The sequence below is a fragment of the Mus caroli genome, chromosome 5 (genome assembly GCF_900094665.2).
Source record: "Mus caroli chromosome 5, CAROLI_EIJ_v1.1, whole genome shotgun sequence".
NCBI classification, from domain to species: domain Eukaryota; kingdom Metazoa; phylum Chordata; class Mammalia; order Rodentia; family Muridae; genus Mus; species Mus caroli.
The window spans coordinates 113,767,699-113,786,274 of NC_034574.1; the positions used below are offsets into that span (position 1 = coordinate 113,767,699).

Below are 18,576 nucleotides of genomic sequence, written 5' to 3' on the forward strand. Positions count from 1 at the left end.
CCCACAGAGGTCCAACTTCCTCTGACCCCAGAGTGCTGGGATCAAAGGCCTCTGACACTACACCTGGCTGACCAAAAGGAATTTAAAGCAGCTGACACTTTGTGCTGAGGGCTCACCTCTGACCTGGAATGACACAACCTTGGTCAGCAGAACTTCCCGCTCCTGTTTCTTTAAGGAAAGAACTGTGTTACTGCCCAGAGTGTGTTCTCAGCCACAGCATTGGGCAGGATCCTTTTTCCCCCCATTCATTTCTTCATCTGTTTTAGGTTTTTTTCCCCCTCACACTCTGGAGTGAATCCAGCTGTGGTGTAGCCCAGGATGGACCAGTCTCCATTATCCATCCTCCTGCATCAGCCTCTGCCTGCTGGACTGCTAGGGCCACCCACAATGCTGTTTTTCTTCCCTGTTTCCTGCATGTGAAGGGTTAATGACCTAGAAGCCCCAGGCAGTCTGAGTGACTCCCTGCAGGAGGAGACATGGTGCTGATGTCAGGGTGCAGTGAGGATCAGGGAGGCCAACGGGGTAAGCATCCCACCAAAACCCACCAGCTTGGGGAAGCAGGACTAGGTCTGCAGACCCCCAAAGGTCCCATTTCCACCCTAATCCCCTGGAGCTTCCTGTGCCCGGTGAGCAGTCTCCACTAGCAATGGCTTCCTTCCTGGAGCTGCATAAAGGCCAATCTTGCTCCTGCAGAAGGCCAGACTTTCATTTCCTCATCGCAGTACATCCTGGTTAATGTACGGGTGTGCACGTGTGAGTATACACTTGTTTGTGTATTTGTGTGCATATGTGCACAGGCAAGCTCAGGAGTGTATTTAGTGTGTGCATGCCCTGTGCGTGTGCATGTGAATGCGTGTGCACGTGTGTGTGTGTGTTTGGGACCTGTCATGTCAGTTCTCAGAATTGGAACTGGAAGCACAGCCCGAGCTCTTAAACTCTGAGCCCTCTCTCTGCCCTCTAAACAAGAGATGAGAAGATGGAGGCAGGGGTTGGAGGGCATCACACTGTTTTGATGAGGCCTTGGGTATGCCACCCAAAGGCTGATTTTCAACCTTGCCAGGGCCCTGAAAGACAGCTCACTTTAATAGCCATTGCTGACCTGTCCTGTCTCCAGCTTGGTGGTACAGCCTGTACTTCACCCTTGGGGATGCCCAGACCCCACCCTCACCCCGGCCCCCAGCACCACAGGGGAAAATGTAGGGTGTGAGTAGGAGAGGGGGCTTCTGGGAAGTTTAAGCTTTCTGTTAGAATTGTCTGTAATCCTAGACCTGCAAGTCCAGAGGTAAAGGAAAAACAAAACCTGGGGAGGTGCTGTTCTTAAAAAGAAAAAAAAAAAAAAAAAAAAAAAAGCAGTTCCGCCTAAAACGTTTGCAGGAGATGGAAGCCGAGCTCAGGAGCCACCAGCCACCTTCTGCGGTTTCCTGATTCCGTTTCCCTTCTTCTACGTGCACAGATTGCTCCTAAAACGTGCCGTGTAACAGCCTTTTTTTTCCAGAAGAAATCCCAAGAAAGCCAGGTCAGTTTCGTTACGCATTCCTTCCCTGGGCCGGATCTTAAGAAAGCTCAGGCTTGGATGGGGAGGTACCTGTTCAGAAGCCCTTACGCCATTGGCTGCTCGGGCCTGGATGATTTGCATATCCGCGCCCTTCCCGGGAAATGGAAACTGAAAGTCCCATTTCTGCTTCAGCCAGGCTGGCTGCAGAGGTAAAAGCTCCTGGACCTAGGATGGAGCAGGATCTGAGGAGCATCCCGGCCTCGAAGCTTGATAAGTTCATAGAGAATCATCTTCCGGACACCAGCTTCTGTGCTGACCTCAGAGAAACCATAGATGCCCTGTGTGCTCTCCTGAAGGACAGATCCTTCCAGGGCCCCGTCCGCCGAATGAGGGCCTCTAAGGGGGTGAAGGTGAGCCTTCCTCAGCCTGAACTGACGGAGATGGGGTGGGACAGGACTTTCAGAAGCCAGGCTGCAACCCTGATCCCTCCTCTTCAATTCTGATCACAGCTGGCGATGGGTTCTTTCCCCCAAGTCCCACATCTGTATTGGAGAAGGAGCCTCAGCTACAGTTTATGTTCCCCACTCCCAGGCTATGTCCATTTCAGAGTCAGGGAAACTGAGGCCCAGAATGGCAAAGCAGTTTTCTGGAAAGTGGAGGGGCGGGTGGTGGGGCACTGCTGTGTGACTTAGGGTAACTTAACTACCTTCTCCATGTCCAGTATTCCCAGTCAACACCCCAAGATGGCGAGGTCACATAGACTAAGTCAAATGTGACACGGAGCACAGACCAGGACTCGCCTGCTGTGTGACTAGATTGATAGACCCTCTCTGGGCTCGGTTCCCGGTCTGTCAAATCACATTTCATGACAATGGTACCTAACTCTCAGGCTCTGTGAAGGGTGCAGAAATGAAGTTGTTTTCTTGTTTTTAGTTGACTGTATTTCTACATTTTTAGTTGTGAGTGGGGTTCTGTATGTGTTAGTGCAGGTTTGGTCAGAATTGAAAAGGGGGGTGTCAGATCTCTTAGAGCTGCAGTTACATAGGTGGCTCTGAGCTGGCCTGCTTGGGTGCTGGGAACTAAACTGAGATCATTTGCAGGAACAGCAGGCAGTTTTAGCTAGTGACCCACCTCTCCATCCGGAGATGTGACAATTTGTAATGCCCTCTCTCAACAGTGGCTGATGCTCATGTACACGTGTTAGTGATGATTCTCAGCATTTTATTTAGGGAGGCTCTGTTCAGCATGAATTCTTCTTTTTACGATATTTGTTTTACAGACTTGGATCACCTTTATTGTTTTTTCAGTTTCTCTATGATGTTATATGCAATTCTATATCACACAAGGCCATTTTCTCTTTAATGATGTCACTTGCACATATTTCCTCCCAGCTAACAATGCCAACCATGGGACTATGGCTACATTTTCATATATCTGTATTAATTTAGTCATAGTCTCCTTCCAATCTCTACTATCCTTTACCTCCCACCAGACCCTCCCCAGAGATTCGCTCTCTGATGGTATGTCACATGTGTGCAGCTAATGTGGGCGCTGCATGAGTGCTATTGTGCCCTCCCCAAAACTCTTCTGTGCTTGTTTCATTTAGACCTCTCCCCCACTCCCATACACAGCCCCCCCCCACACACACACACTTGAACACACAGAGACTCCACAGATGAACATGGATATTTTCCCTTCACAGTGTGGTTTATCATCTGTATCAAGAGGAGATCCAGCACCCTCTATTTTCCTACATAGATCCTGATGTCACTCTTCAGGGCTGACTAATATTCTCCTGCACATCTAGCAGCTTGCTCCATCCATCCATCCATCCATCCATCCATCCATCCATCCATCCATCCATCTATCACCTTGGTGATGGACTCCAGTTCAGCATCTGGACCGCCCAGCATGGCTCTCCCTGTCCTTTGTCATTCTCATTCTTGTCTTTCAGGGCAAATGCACTGCACTCAAGGGCAGGTCAGACGCTGACCTGGTGGTGTTTCTTAACAATCTCACCTACTTTGAGGATCGGTTAAACCAACAGGGAGTGTTGATTAAGGAAATTAAGAAACAGCTGTGCGAGATTCAGCATGAGAGACGTTTTGGAGTGAAGTTTGAGGTCCACAGTTTAAGGAGTCCTAACTCCCGGGCTCTGAGCTTCAAGCTGAGTGCCCCCGACCTGCTGAAGGAGGTGAAGTTTGATGTGCTGCCAGCTTATGATTTACTGGGTAAGGCAGCCTGCCAGAGAGCCTCAGCTCACCCTTCTGCATGCCTTCATCCTCCCTTCTAGTTCCACCTCTGTGTTTGTGGTCACATGTGTGTTTCGTAGGTGTTCTCTTGTGTGTGGGTGTGATCCTGAACCATGGCTAACACATCTCAAGAGTCATCCGTCTTTTTTGAGACCTAGTTCAGAATTCACACTTGAGCCTGACTGGCTGGGAAGAGCCCCGGGGACCCTCGAGTCTCCCCTTTCTCAGTTCTGAGATTACAATCCTACCCACAAACACTGGCTTTTTCTCTGAGTTCTGGGATTCCAACGGGGATCCTCATGCTTGTGAGCCAAGCACGTTACTGACTGAGCCATCTCCCCAGCCCACACCTTCCATCCCTGAACTGAAAACCATTATCATTTGAGAAATTCAACTAGAGAGAATATCTCTTTAAAGCTGCGCTGGGGAGGAGGGATTTTGGAAATTTGATAGTGGGGAGACAGAATCCATCCCACAGGGACATTGAGCAGCCTGCTGGCTCACTTACGGGAGGAAGTCACACTAGATGCTCCCTCAGCATACCAGTCCTACTCACGGCTAGCTGTGGGTTTTGTCTTCTTAAACATGAGACAGTGTAGACTTCACTGAAAATAACAAACTCGTGAATCTTCTCCCTCAGAGCTGTGCAGAGACCTGGGGTGTCTGCAGGAGAGTTTGCACAGGACGCAGATCTTCTCATTGGAGCTCTGGCCCCTCAGTAAAACTGCAGATGCAGCCACCCAACTCACACATGCACACACATTTTATAATTTTACACATTAAAAGATCTTATCTTTTGACAAAAATCTCAATTATTCAATTTTACCAATGAAGACTTGCAAAGCCAGATACTGTGGTAAAATCCTGCTAGCTCAGGGAGGCAGAGAAAGCATCCAGCTGACCTTCCTCCTGAGCCAGAATGTTCCAGAATGCATCCCCTTCTCATGCTGTCTCATAACCTCTTTCAAACTGAATGTCCCTCCCCTCTACTTCCTGTGGTCTCTCTATCCCTCCTCCTGACTCCCTCTTACTCTCTATGGTTTCTTCTTAATAATCCCATGTTCGCTTCTGGTCAGCTGGTTGCTTGCTCTGCCTCTTGATCTATAATTGACTTTATTTAATCCTGTTTACAATATTCAAGCAGAAAGCTCCTGGATTAAGGGTGTGTGCTAAGGCTGAGCCACACCACACCTAAAACCAGGTTTTTCCAATAAACAACTCAATCTCAGGGTTCACAGTGTGATCAAATATCCTGCAACAATCTTTTACCAGGCCTGATACAGCGTGTGTCGCCAAAATTACAGATTGTCCAACTCAGGAAACACTCCTGAGAGCACAGTGGGATCTTGGGGGAGCTTAGCGAATACTTGAGGCTTTACATTTGGGGGAAGCACAGCACCCCCTGTTGGCCACTGTGTGAACTTCTGCTGTTAACTTAGTGACAAGGCCAGCCTAGCCCTTGGCTTAAAGAGAGCCATGGAAACAGTCCAGAGTCTCAGACAGCAGGGACTGAGAGGGCCAGCCTGGGAGTAGGACCAGGGCAGCCTGCCGTGGGAAGCTGCAAAAGGCTTAGAACCTTGTTTAGGGGAGGGGGCTCAGAGGGGGTGACCAGAAATGAGCTGTGACAGCAGGTTCCACAGAAGCCTGTCTGGGTCATGGACTTCCTCAGCCTCAGCAGCTTTCCAGTGGGGAGGGGCTCCACCCCAGAAGGACTGCCTTGGGAATGGTAGTGTGGGCAACAGCCAAAGAGGACGATAGCCACAGCCCTATAGAAGATGACATAAGCAATGAGCCCTATTGTAACTAGACCCTGACACTAATCTAGACTAGCCCATAACCTCCATGGTCACTGAGTGACAGGCTTGTCCAAGCTCCATCCGTGAGTGGCTTTGCCCTGTGTCAGCATCACAGTCTGATGGTGTGGCCTGCTGCATGGCACACATGTGCACACACCTAAGGCACAGCCTGCCTAGACTACTCAAATGTGCACACACACCTAAACACACATCTATTCCCTAGTCTGCTGCTCTTCTACTCTATAAGTGCACAGGACACAGACACACATACACACACACACACACACACACACACACACACACACACCCTAACACTGCCATATCTTGTTCCTGTCAGGATCTGGACAAACAAAACCACATGATATTAACTTATCACTACAGAAAATCACCCACCGAAAACACACAGTGGCTGGGGAGACAGCTCAGTGGATAAGGGTGATTGCTGCTCAAGCATGAGGACCTGAGTTCAAATGCCCAATATCCACCTAAACTTAGGAAGTGCCATACATTGACCTAGATACCTGATCACTATGGGGGCAAAAGACAGGAGAATCTGTAAGACCTGCAGGATTCCAGCCAAGCTCCACATTTACAGACAGACTCTGACACAAAGAAACGAGCCGACAAACTAAAGGAAAGACACCCTAGGTGTCTCTGAACATATAGGAATACCTCCTCAGGAACACTCGCTATCCATACACAAAATAGAGCAGAGACTCTGTCAGCGTGAGACGTGATATATGAATGCAGCCGACTGCTCCATAGTGAACTTTGACACACGCAGGAATGCACAGCGTTGACAAGAACCATGCAGAAGACGCTAGAACCAGATGTGGTTGATCACGTGTGTGTGACCACAGTGTGCTGGTTCCTCCCACCACTGTCTCCAGGCCTGCAAGAAAGACCCCCACTAGAGCAAACTGGGAGCAAGGACTTTGTAGTGCACAGCATGTGTGCAGTCCTGAGGAGTGGTGGGGCAGATGGGTTTATGCGGAGCTATGCCTGCTTGGGGAAAACTCTGCCTGTTCGCTGAACCCCATAGGCTGTGATTCTGGACCTGGGGAGACTGAGGAACCTCAGAGAGGGGCTGAGCTGTTCCACTGAATGAAATCTTCTTTACAGATCATCTTAACATCCTCAAGAAGCCTAACCAACAATTCTACGCCAATCTCATCAGTGGGCATATCCCGCCGGGGAAGGAGGGCGAGTTATCCTCCTGCTTTATGGGGCTTCGGAAGTACTTCCTGAACTGTCGTCCAACCAAGCTGAAGCGCCTCATCCGCCTGGTCACGCACTGGTACCAACTGGTAAGGCATTGGCCTGGTCACTGTGCGCTTCATCTGTACAGAATGTAGACACGGGGTAGAGAAAATGTATACTCTAGTTCGTTGTCTATTGAGGTAATAACTTTATCACATGACCAAAACCCTCCTGGGAAGGAAGGATTTTTTTTTTTTTTTTTTTTTTTTTTTTTTCGAGACAGGGTTTCTCTGTGTAGTCCTGGCTGTCCTGGAACTCACTTTGTAGACCAGGCTGGCCTGGAACTCAGAAATCCACCTGCCTCTGCCTCCCAAGTGCTGGGATTAAAGGTGTGCGCCACCACGCCTGGCCAAGCAGGATATTCTTATGTTTACACATCTAAGGCACACTCCATCATTGAGGGAAGTCAGAGGAATAACTGAAGCAGAGGCCATGGAGGAATTCTGCTCACTGTTTGCTGTCCATGACGCACTCAGCAGCCATTTCTACACAGCCCAAGGCCACATTCCATTCATGGCTCCAACCACAGTGGTCTGGTCCCACCCACATCAATCAGTGATTGGTAACATGCTCACAAACTACCCAAGCCAGTCAGATGCATAGGCATTTTACTGAGCAAGATGGACTCCTACCAGAGGAGGCTAGCTGGTGTTGAGTGGACAAAAATTAAGCAGCACAGTTGACCCCTTTTCAACATGGCACGCAAACAAACCACGGTTGAACCATAACCTTTCCCTTCTCACTTGTCCCTAAGATCTCCTGTCGCTATCACATCATAAAACACAGTGCAGCTTTAAAGTCCCCAAATTAAAAACCAAACCTAAAGAAGCTACGACACATAAGAAGACACTAGTCTCTCAACGGTGGGCTCTTATACTATTAAAAACACAAGTTAAATACGTTCTTACTGCAAGAGGGAAGAACCAAGTCACTGTCACAATCTAATTAAAACACAACCAAAGGCCAACAGAGCAAAAGGCTCAGTATCTGATATCTGGGACTCACAGTTCTCTGAGCTTCTCAGGCTCTGCCATCCACAGCACACACAGCAGGTGTCAGGCTCAGGCCAGCTCAGTTCTCACAGTGCTCTGTTCCTGACAGTGATCTCCTGCTCAGGGCAAGGCCAGTATCTTGGGGTCTCCACTGCTGTTGAGGCTGCACTTTCACCAATGGCTTCTCCTGGCCTTTCGCAGTACCAGGCCTCAGCTGCTCTCCAAGGCCCCTTCAGTCCAGCAGTTCTCATGGGACTTGAAATCTGGGAGACCTCTCTGCAGTTCCAGGTGTGATTGACACTTGGAGATGCAGTCTTGGGACCCCTGGACTACAGCTGATAGAGTCCATGGTTTTCCAAAGAATGATGTCCTGCACTCAAATTGTATGCAAAAGCAAAGAGCGTTTTTATTCTGTGTGAGTCCAGCATGCTGGGGTCTATCATTAACCAAGATGGAGATGCCCAGATGAGATCACAGGCTCAATTTAAAGCACATTAGTGGAATTCCATGAAAGAGTAGGTGACATTTTTCTTGATTGGTTGGCTCTATTCTAGGGACATTCCAGAACCATTGCTGGGGGGCTAGAAACTGTCACTGGGGAAGCCTGGAAACTGTTGCTGACTCTGTTCTTTCCCTAGGCCAGGTGGCAGGGAAGCTTCTGATGGTTGGGCAGTTTCTGATTGGATGCTCTAGGCCTGGGGTTTTTCCAATAAATGACTTGCTTGGACTTGTACAGTTCTGAGAAACACAAATTCAGGCCTAGTCTCCTGATATGCCTGTTTGAAGCCCATTATGGAATCACCCTGGCTCAGTCTGCTTATACCTACTCTTGCTGACTATGAAGAAACTCTTTCCAAAAGATTTGCCCCCAATGGTGCAGGTTTCTTCTTTATCATAGCAGATTTTCATCCCCAACTGATGAGAAATTACTGATTCTGAATGCAAACACAGCATACAAACAGCCCAATTGGGGTCCTTGCTTTTCTCTGAAACCTCACTCCAGCCTCTGTCACCTGCCTGCCTCTCAGCACTCCTGTCTTCCAAGTTCCCACAAACAGCCTGGTAGGCTCTCAGCTCTCCACAGCTCTCCAACCCAAAGTTCCAGAATCCTTTCTCAATCCTTCCAAGGAGCACCATGGCGGGTCAGCCACAGCAGTGCCCCTCCTCCCTAGGACCAGTTTCTGTCCTAGTTTGCTCTGACTGCTGTGGTAAAGGTGCTGCTGCAAAGTAAATTGGGTGGAAATGGACTGTCTGGCTCATGTTCCTGCATCTCACTCCATCTTTGAGGGAAGCAGAGGCAGGAACTGAAGCTGAGGCCATGGAGGAACTCTGCTAGCTGCCTGATACCCTTGGGCGATCAGTCTGATTTTTACAAACAACTCAGGACCACCTGCCCAGGACAGGCAATGCCCACAATGGGTGGGGCCCTTCTACACTGATCAAGGAAATGCCCCATAGGCTTAACTCCAGGCCAGGCTGATGGAGGCATTTTCTCAGTTGTGGGTCCATCTTCTCCAGATGATTCTGTGTCACTTTGGCAAAAAGAATCAAAATTAGCAAAAGCAGTGAGAAAAAACAATGTAAAAAAAAAAAGTGGGTGGAAGGGAATCAGAGGGGAGGGGATGAGAGAGAAGCAGGGGTGAGTGGAGATGGGGGGAGATGATGCTGTAGGAGGGGCAAGGAGTAGGGTCTGAGAGGAGGGAGGATTTTCTCTGCCTGTTCTAGGTGATTTCTTCTAGTCTACTTTCCAGTCTCCTAACTCTCTTCAGCGGTGTCTGATTCACCATTCCATGGCTTCTGCTTCATTTGTGTCTTTGGATTTTTCTCCCATTGTTGGCAAACCCTTCATGTCACTTTTTATACTTTGATTTTCCTGTCTTGTCAAGCTATGTCTTTAAATGTGTGATTTCTTATTATATACTGAGTGTTTTTATGTGTGTGTATTTATACCTATTCATGAAAACACATGTGTATGTGTGGGCATGTGTGTCCATTAGGATTTGAGGGCAGAGTGTGAGAGCAGGTTCTGAGTCATGCCCCACCTTGTATAATCAGTCAGGGTTTCACACATGACACTCCGTGTGCTAGATTAGCAGTTCTGGACAGTCATACAGCCCGAGGGAGCCCCATCTTTATCCCCTTGAACAGGGATGAGGAGTCAGCTTCCTCAAGAGCCTGACAACACATAGATGCTGGGGATCTGACGTCCAGTTCTCATCCCTGCATGGGGAGGGAGGCGCTTTACCTCTGAGCCATCTCCCTGGCCCCTTCCCAGTTACTTCAGAGACCACAGTCGAACTTCCACAGTGAGCACTCCTTATGTCCCGCCCCACCCTCACTCCTAGCTGTCACTCATGGTGTCTTGATTCCTCCTGGGCCTGTTAGTTACGTGCACAGTCTGTGGAGCACACAGTGTCCATCTCAACCACTCTTGGCTATAGCACAAGAAGGCATAGACTGAATTCAAGTGACTGGGCGTGACAGTGTGACAATAACCCTGTAATGACATCATCAGGTGGCAGCTGAATTGAGCCTGTGAGAAGCAGCCCCACACACAACCACCAGGAACCCCGTTTTTTTCTCATTGCCTTTCTCTTCTCAGTGTAAGGAGAAGCTGGGGGACCCGCTGCCCCCACAGTACGCCCTGGAGCTGCTCACAGTCTATGCCTGGGAGCATGGGAGTCGAGTAACTAAATTCAACACAGCCCAGGGCTTCCGAACCGTCTTGGAACTGGTTACCAAGTACAAACAGCTTCGAATCTACTGGACAGTGTATTATGACTTTCGACATCAAGAGGTCTCTGAATACCTGCGCCAACAGCTCAAAAAAGACAGGTAGTCTGTCCCCACATGGCTGTGATCCCCGTGGAGGGTCAGACTGCACTTGTGTTTAAAGGGGGAGGTCGGAGCTCTGTGTCTATGCAGCATCCACTGTACTGAGCACTGTCCTGCTGTCACCTGGTTGACATGAGATCCTACAGCCCTGGGAGGCAGGGGTGGGCTCTCCTGTCTGCAGATGAGGAGACCAAGGCTCTGACATTGTCCCAAATCAATCAGCAAAGGAAAGGGGGGGACATGGAGTGGGGACTGAGATTTTCCAACAGTAACAGCATCATAAAGGCTGTGAGGCACCAAAGATGTGAGGTGGACAAATTACCTGTAAATAATACAGTGCTATGTCACCCTAGGGAGTGACATGTCTTCATTCTGTGTTGTGTTCAGTTTCCACACCCCATTCTTTGAGCCTGTCTGGTCCAACACTCTTCATGTCACAGATCAGAGACCCTGAGGGATCTGTCCCAGGACACACAGCTACTAAAGGGTAGAGGATTCGAACCCAGGCTTTCCAGGTCATGCCCAAGGATCCCTCCAGGCTTCTATATGCTGTGGGGCAGGGACAAAAAAAAAAAAAATCTTTGAAAAGGAGCTCTCTGCTGGGCTCCTCCCCCACCCCTGTGCAGTGGTTCCTGAGTCAGTCGACAGCAGCTTGTTTCCCTCTCTTCATGTTGCTCTGCAGGCCTGTGATCTTGGACCCCGCTGACCCAACAAGGAACATAGCCGGTTTGAACCCAAAGGACTGGCGGCGTCTAGCAGGAGAGGCTGCTGCCTGGCTGCAATACCCATGCTTTAAGTACAGGGACGGTTCCCCTGTGTGCTCCTGGGAGGTGCCGGTGAGAACATGTCACCATCATCTTCGTCCCCCCACCCCCCTTCTCTTCATCTACCTGGAGAATCTTCCCACACAGATGTGGTCTCTGCACTCCTGTGGAGGCCATTGGCTCTCCTTATTCCACAGCCATCTTAGCACCGTTCACAGATTTCATGGACTCACAGGATGTCTCAGTGGGTAAAGGTGCTTGCTGCCAACACAGATGACCTGGGTTTGATCCCAGGACCTCCTATGGTAGAAGGAGAGAATCAAATCCCCAAAGTTATCCTCTGATTTTCATCTTGGCTGTTACACACAGGGACATGAGTGTGTGCATACACACACATACACATACACACACACACATGTCACTACACCCACCCACCCACCTATCCACAGGTTGCCCCCAACCACCACCACATAGACAGACACACACAAAAATACACAAACACAGAGGTTGCCCACACCCACCCACTCACACAGACACACACACACATAGATAACACACATACATAGACTTGGAGACCTGAAGCCACTGGCTCGGGGACACTCAGATAGAGTGAAAAACGGCTGGGACCCCGTGGACTCTGAAGCCCCTGTCAGGTCCATGAAGCAGCCTGTCTTCCCTGTCTCCTTGTCATGTGGCCAATGGGACTCAGCTGGGCTCTATCACAGCACTGAGGCACAGACGGACCTGCACTTGGACCTCTCCCCTCCTGGGGCAGGGCCTGCCTGATGCTAGGGACCCAGTGATGCCATGTGTGCCCTCCAGATGGAGTTTATCATGGCTGCAGGGATGCTGGACCCATACCCCAGGGCAGGATGGGAGTTTGATGGGTGTGAGGATGGTGACTGGGGATGGGGAGGGGTGAGTCAGACTGCAGTGGCCTTTAGAGCTGTCCCTCTGGCTATGCCCACTCTCAATTAATGGATCTGTCAGTGGATGAGAGGGGACAAGTGGGAGGCATGGCTTCAGGGAAGAGCTGTATATATCCTCAAGGGCCTAGGCCCTGTTTAGCCTACTGTTGACCTTCTCAGCAGCCCGACCAAGGGGCCCAGGTGGCCTGTCACAGAACTCACCTTCAGGGCTCAGTTGCATCCCCTTCCCAGTAAGAATGTAGGCTCCTGACACGATCGTGTTTTCTATTACAGACGGAGGTTGGAGTGCCAACGAAGTATCTCTTTTGTCGTATTTTCTGGTTATTGTTTTGGGCTTTGTTTCATTTCATTTTTGGTAAGACTTCATCTGGATAGCCCAGAGTGGCTTGGATATTGCCATCCTCCTGCCTTAGCGCTGGCATGACTGCAGCGTAGGCCTGTTATGCCTTGCCTCCCCTCCATCCTCAAGTGGACAAGAACTGGGCATGTGTTTTCCTGTGAGCCCAGTGGGACCTGTCCATGAGGCTCCAGAGTCAGGGGCATGTCCTGCTCTGCTTCAGGGCCTTGACCCAGAGAAGACAGGAAGGTGCCCAAAGCCCAAGAGAGGGAGGTTCCAACCTGTGATCAGACTCCAGGCTTCTGTCCCCTGCCCTCAACCCCTGCACAGACAGCCTTTCTCACAGCCTGCTTTATCTGTCTTGTCCCCCAGCAGTGTTCTCTGAGAGACAAGAGATTCAGGAGGAGAATATGGTGGTTTGTATATGGTTGGCCCAGGGAATGGCACTGTTAGGAGGTGTGGCCATGTTGGAGTGAGTGTGGCCTTGTGGGTGTGGGCTTTCTCTTGTCTTAGCTGCCTGGAAGTCAGTATTCTGCTAGCAGCCTTCAGATGAAGATGTAGAACTCTCAGCTCCTCCTGCACCATGCCTGCCTGGACGTTGCCATGCTCTCGCCTTGGTGATAATGGACTGAACCTCTGAACCTGTAAGCCAGCCCCAATTAAATGTTGTTTTTATAAAAATTGCCTTGGTCATGGTGTCTGTTCACAGCAGTAAAACCCTAAGACAGGGAGGAACTCAAGCTTGAATTGCATATGTTCGCACGTCGGGAGGTTCTGTCTAATGTCTGATCAATAACAACAAACCACAACAAGCCATGAGTGTGTGTGTATGTGTGTGTGTGTGGGGGTCTCTCTGTGTGTCTGTACCTGTGTGTGTATAAGGATGTGTGTGTGTGTATCTCTGTGTCTGCATTTGTGTATGAGATAGTATGTGTGTACTGTGTATCTGTGCATGTGTGTGTATGTGGAATTGTGTGTGTTTGTATCTCTCTGTGTCTGCATGTGTGTATAGGAGGGTGTATGTGTGTGCATCTATGTATGTATATGTGTGTGTCTTTCTGTGTGTGTGTCTCTCTCTGTGTGTCTGCGTATTCATGGTCAAGTAGCTGCACTTATGACATTCTCCATGTGGGTGCCAGCACCAAGTCCTCAGTGGTGGACAGAGCAGAACCAAACTGATACAACTTTTGATGTCAGGTAGCCCGGGATCCTTCCAGGTCTCTTCTTGCACATAAACTTGAGACAGGAATTCTTAGTTCCTTCTGTGTTCCCAAGCAACAGTAATTTCTCTTGGGAACAACCCCCTTTTGAGCTATCTTAAAGCCCATAGTGTCTTTTCCTGGTCTGTTTTGTTTTGCTCTCTCTTTCTGGCTTAGAGTCAGATGACCGTTTGATCTGAGACAGAGATTTGAGGAGACTAAACAGGCTGCTTAGGTTGGGAGAGGAGGGCCATAATCCAACTCCAGAGCCAGCTTTATAATAACAATGAACAGCATAAAATGATGCTTCAGTGTTATTCATGCCCAAAAGACAGCATAGCTGAGTACCTGCAAAATGGACTCAAGGACTGCAGGGAGTGACCAGAGCAAACAGAGATCAAAGGACACTCAAAGATCTGAGATATAGCAGGACTTAAACATCAGGTTTCATTGAGCCACTGAGAGGCACAGAGACTGGGCAAGGGCCTGCAGTGAGCTTGGAGACAGGACTAGTTAGTGGGGAGGTAGGACTAGTTAGTTGGGAGTCAGCACAAGTTAGTAGGGAGGTAGCTGGGAGGCAGGACTAGTTAGTAAGAGGTAGCTAGCTGGGAGACAGGACTAGTTAGTGAGGAATCTGGGAGACAGGACTAGTTAGTGAGGAGATAGCTGGGTGACAGGACTAGTTAGTTAGGAGATAGATGGGAGTAGTTAGTGGGGAGGTGGCTGGAAGACTGGTCTAGTTAGAGACAAGGCAGACATGACTAGTTATGAGGAGGTAGCTGTAACAGGACTAGTTAGTGAGGAAGTAGCTGTACTCAATCCCATTCCCATATCTGCAACAAAACTTGTCCACACAGACAAACACAAGACAAGACGATTACCATTTCCTGGGAGGCCAGACGGGGACTCAGCTGACTGGAACAAACACAGACAGTAATAAACAGAGAAGCAACAGCAGCCACCAGGCTCTCACTCACCCAACACAGCACACTGACAACCATGGGTGTCCTAGAATCAGGAGTCACCTTACCCAAATGTCAACAGGGTGTCCCCTGATATCCTGGGCTTGAGACTGTGCTCAGTCACTCCATAGTTACCCAAAAGAGTGCACTCACAAGACCAGACAGTATAGAAGGTGTCTTACTTAGGGTCTCCATTGCTGTGAAGAGACACCATGACCAAAGTTAACTCTTTTTTTTTTTGGTTTTTCGAAACAGGGTTTCTCTGTATAGCCCTGGCTGTCCTGGAACTCACTTTGTAGACCAGGCTGGCCTCGAACTCAGAAATCCGCCTGCCTCTGCCTCCCGAGTGCTGGGATTAAAGGCGTGTGCCACCACACCCGGCTCAAAGTTAACTCTTATACAAGTAAACATTTATGTGGGGCTGGCTTATGGTTTCAGAGTTTCAGTCCATTATCATCATGGTGAGACGCATGGCAGTGTCCAGGCAGACCTGGTGCTGGAGAAGAAGGTGAGAGTTCTGTATCTTCATCTGAAGACAGCTAGGAGGAAACTGTCTCTTCTGCACTAGGAGCCCTCAAAGCCTCACCTGCACAGGGACAACTTCCTCCAACAAGGCCACACCCATCCTGACAAGGACACACCTCCTAATAGTGTCACTCCCTGTGGGCCAAGCAATCAAACACATGAGTCTATGGGGTCCAAGACCTATCGAAAACACTCCAGAAGGCTTGCAGGGTTGAATTAGAGCCTCTTTTTCATGGACAGAATAGATCCCGTGGGAGCCCCCATAAGTTGTAGTTGGTCCGTTCTCTCCCAAGAGAAGTTCAGGACCAGCTCTTGATGAATCTGAAGTTTTTATTGAGCCACACCAAGCCAGACGACAGGGCATGTACTGTTGTGACTACAAGTCTAAAGAGACAACCCTGACCTGAGTGAGCAGGGAGTTTATAAAGGTCAAACCCTTTAAGTAGGGAACTTCCCATTGGCATAGCTGTGGTGACTCTTGGGTCTGATTTAGACTTGCAGAGGTTCAGTCCATTATCATGATGGTAGGAAGCCTGGCAGCATCCAGGCATGATGCTGGAGAAGGAGCTGAGAGTTTGCATCTTGCCTGAAAGCATCAAGGAGATTAACTCTGCACTGGGTGGAGCCTGAGTATAGGAGAAGACCTCCAAAGCCACGCCCACAGTGACACACTTCCTGCTCGAGGCCACACCTCCTAACAGTGCCAAGCCTAGTCAAGCCACCACATCCTCCTTTAGGAAACCAATTTTAATCAGTACATCCTTTTCACATTAAGAAACTTGAATACCACGAGACATAAGAGCATTTATAGATGAGTTTACTATCTGCTGAGAGAATTTTCTCCTCCACAGAGGGGGACTGAGCAATGCTCAATCCCTCTTCATAAGGTCTCAGTGACAAACCAAAGTTCGGTTGCAGAGTTCACTCTAGAGAACCAATGGGCTTATCAGGTTTACATACAGTGAATTGCAAGGGGTGACTGATGGGTGCGTGGCTGCCCCCAAACAGTCACGCTAAAAGTTTCAACTCAGTATGTATGAGGACATTCTAGTCATGGGAATAGATCTCCATTTTTAGGCTTTATTTTTTTCCTGGTCTGCCCATTTGTTCATATAATTCAGCTGACATGGCCAGTCTGTCTCCCCCTTTTATGAAGGAGTATAGCATTAACCTGTCTCGCTGTGATTTCAGGCAGGCTTAGCTGGAGCCGTGAAGATGGCAGGTGTTTAGAAGCCTCTGTGTTGGAGCTTTAGAAACCATGTATTCTTTTGTTTCTTTTGGCTGTAGTGGTTTTAAAAAAAATCCTCAAAAATTCTTTAGATGCCTGTATTCACAAACACACTCGTTTTCGTATAAAATGCATTTAAAGGCACAGACAAATGTTAATTTTACCTAAAGGGAGGGTGTGATGGTTTGTATATGTTTGGGCCAGGGAGTGGCACTATTAGGAGGTGTGGCCTTGTTTGAGTGGGTGTGGCCTTGTTGGAGTAGGTGTGGCCTTGTTGGAGTGGTTGTGTCTCTGAGGGCATGGGGTTTAATACCGTCATCCTAGCTGCCTGGAAGTCATTATTCTCTTGACAGCCTCCAGATGAAGCTGTAGAACTCTCAGCTCCTCCAGTGTCACATCTGCCTGCATGTCACCATGCTCCCACCATGATGATAATGGACTGAACCTCAGAACCTGTAAGCCAGTCCCAATTAAATGTTGTTTTTATAAGAGTTGCCTTGGTCATGGTGTCTGTTCCCAGCAGTGAAACCCTAACTAAGACAGAGGGCAAGTGCCCAATAGTAGAAATGTACCCTGAGGAATGGCCATCGTCGCATTAGTGAAATTAATCTCTAGGTCATGGGGTCCGTGCTATGGAACCAGAAATGGAATAGTGATCAGTGAAATGACAGTTTGACCAAGACTTGTGTGATTATGAATATCTTATCCTTAAAAACCTGTTTTAATTTTATTTTTAAATTTAAACACTCATGTTATTTGTCTCCAAGAAAGATTCAGGACCATTAATCACCTCTACTTGTCGTCATTATTATTTGTTTTTTTTATTAAGATTTATTTATTTATTTATTTTATGTATATGAGTACACACTCTAGCTGTACAGATGGTTGTGAGCCTTCATCTGGTTGTTGGGAATTGAATTTAGGACCTCTGCTTGCTTCAGTCAACCCCACTCACTCCGGTTGGCTCTGATCCCTCCAGTCAGCCCTGATTGCCCAGTCCCTGCTCTGCTCGCTCTGGCCCAAAGATTTATTTATTATTATAAGTATGTACACTGTTGCTGTCTTCAGACACACCAGAAGAGGGCATCAGATCTCATTATGGGTGGTTGTGAGCCACTATGTGGTTGCTGGGATTTGAACTCAGGACCTTTGGAAGAGCAGTCAGTGCTCTTACCTGCTAAGTCATCTTGCCAGCCCTATTATTTGTTAATGTTAGCTTTATTATGAACAAAATGGAGTTGGACCAAGTAATCCATTTAGTTTACATGAACATTTGCTAAGAAGTCACTTTGGTACTGATGATATGATGCAACCCTCCCAAACCCAACCCATAATTGCACAACAGTCTACATACACATAATCATATTATCATTATAGTATAATGATATATTAAATATATCTTGTATATATCTTATGTTATATATCTTATATAAATATAAGATATATTTAATAAACTGAGATTTTAAACATTATTGTTTGTTCAGATTATATTTTTAATGATCCTCTTGTGAAGGAGAATCTTAGAAGAAAACGTATTGACAGATTGGTCAGAAACAGAAGCACACACGTGTAGAAGAACAAAGGAGTATGATGGGCTGAGCAAGTATCTCAGAAGGAAAGGGGCTTGGAGACACCAGGCAGGAACAGCAGCACTGAGAGAATCCCAGAGCTTTGGAGGCTGTGTCCCATGTAGCAGCAGCTGTCAATCATGCCTTGAGTCTCTCCTGGGACCTGTGACAGAGCTCCGTGTGAGAGCTCTCTCTGTTAGCGCACTAGTGTCAGAAACAGGTGACCTGGAAATGTTCAGATCTTCCATGGAATGTGGAAAGCCGTGCAGCGTGCAGCGAGCAGCGAGCAATCGCTGTGGAGAGCCGTGCGCGTGCCGCGAGCAATCACCATTATAAGATGGCGCTGGCCTCCGCTGTGACAAACTAGTAAACAAGCCTTGTGCGCAAGTGCGAGAGTGAACTCACTCCTAGTCACTGCCCATTCTCGGGGTGTA

The 18,576-nt window shown here is 48.4% G+C and overlaps 2 protein-coding genes across 4 annotated transcripts in view; one reads left to right on the forward strand and one right to left on the reverse strand.

Moving 5' to 3' along the window:
* LOC110293989 (inactive 2'-5' oligoadenylate synthetase 1C) overlaps positions 1-1,555 on the reverse strand; it is a 14,528-nt gene extending 12,973 nt beyond the window's left edge. Inside the window, exon 1 of the mRNA XM_021161915.1 lies at positions 1,472-1,555. The gene's annotated coding sequence lies outside the window, so the exon portion shown is untranslated. The remainder of the gene's footprint in view (positions 1-1,471) is intronic.
* Positions 1,556-1,687: 132 nt separating this feature from the next.
* LOC110293991 (inactive 2'-5'-oligoadenylate synthase 1B) lies at positions 1,688-13,362 on the forward strand. 3 transcript variants are annotated; one of them, XM_021161919.2, is made up of 6 exons: positions 1,688-1,905; positions 3,450-3,726; positions 6,666-6,850; positions 10,398-10,630; positions 11,313-11,466; positions 12,597-13,362. In XM_021161919.2, the coding sequence occupies exons 1-6, from the start codon at positions 1,726-1,728 to the stop codon at positions 12,696-12,698; spliced, it is 1,131 nt and encodes a 376-aa protein (XP_021017578.1). In that variant the 5' UTR covers positions 1,688-1,725; the 3' UTR covers positions 12,699-13,362. The 3 variants fall into 3 exon arrangements, with proteins under 3 accessions (XP_021017578.1, XP_029333190.1, XP_029333191.1); XM_029477330.1 differs by lacking the exon at positions 12,597-13,362 and having other exon boundaries at positions 11,313-11,774; XM_029477331.1 differs by lacking the exon at positions 12,597-13,362 and having other exon boundaries at positions 3,543-3,726; positions 11,313-11,774.
* The last annotated feature ends 5,214 nt before the right edge of the window (positions 13,363-18,576 follow it).

Bases quoted from the DNA above. Each gene is read 5' to 3' on its own strand.
- LOC110293991 (XM_029477330.1), top strand. From the start codon at position 1,726: ATGGAGCAGGATCTGAGGAGCATCCCGGCCTCGAAGCTTGATAAGTTC. The intron at 1,906-3,449 runs GTGAGCCTTCCT...CTTGTCTTTCAG, and splicing joins GGGCCTCTAAGGGGGTGAAG to GGCAAATGCACTGCACTCAA. The intron at 10,631-11,312 runs GTAGTCTGTCCC...GTTGCTCTGCAG, and splicing joins CAACAGCTCAAAAAAGACAG to GCCTGTGATCTTGGACCCCG.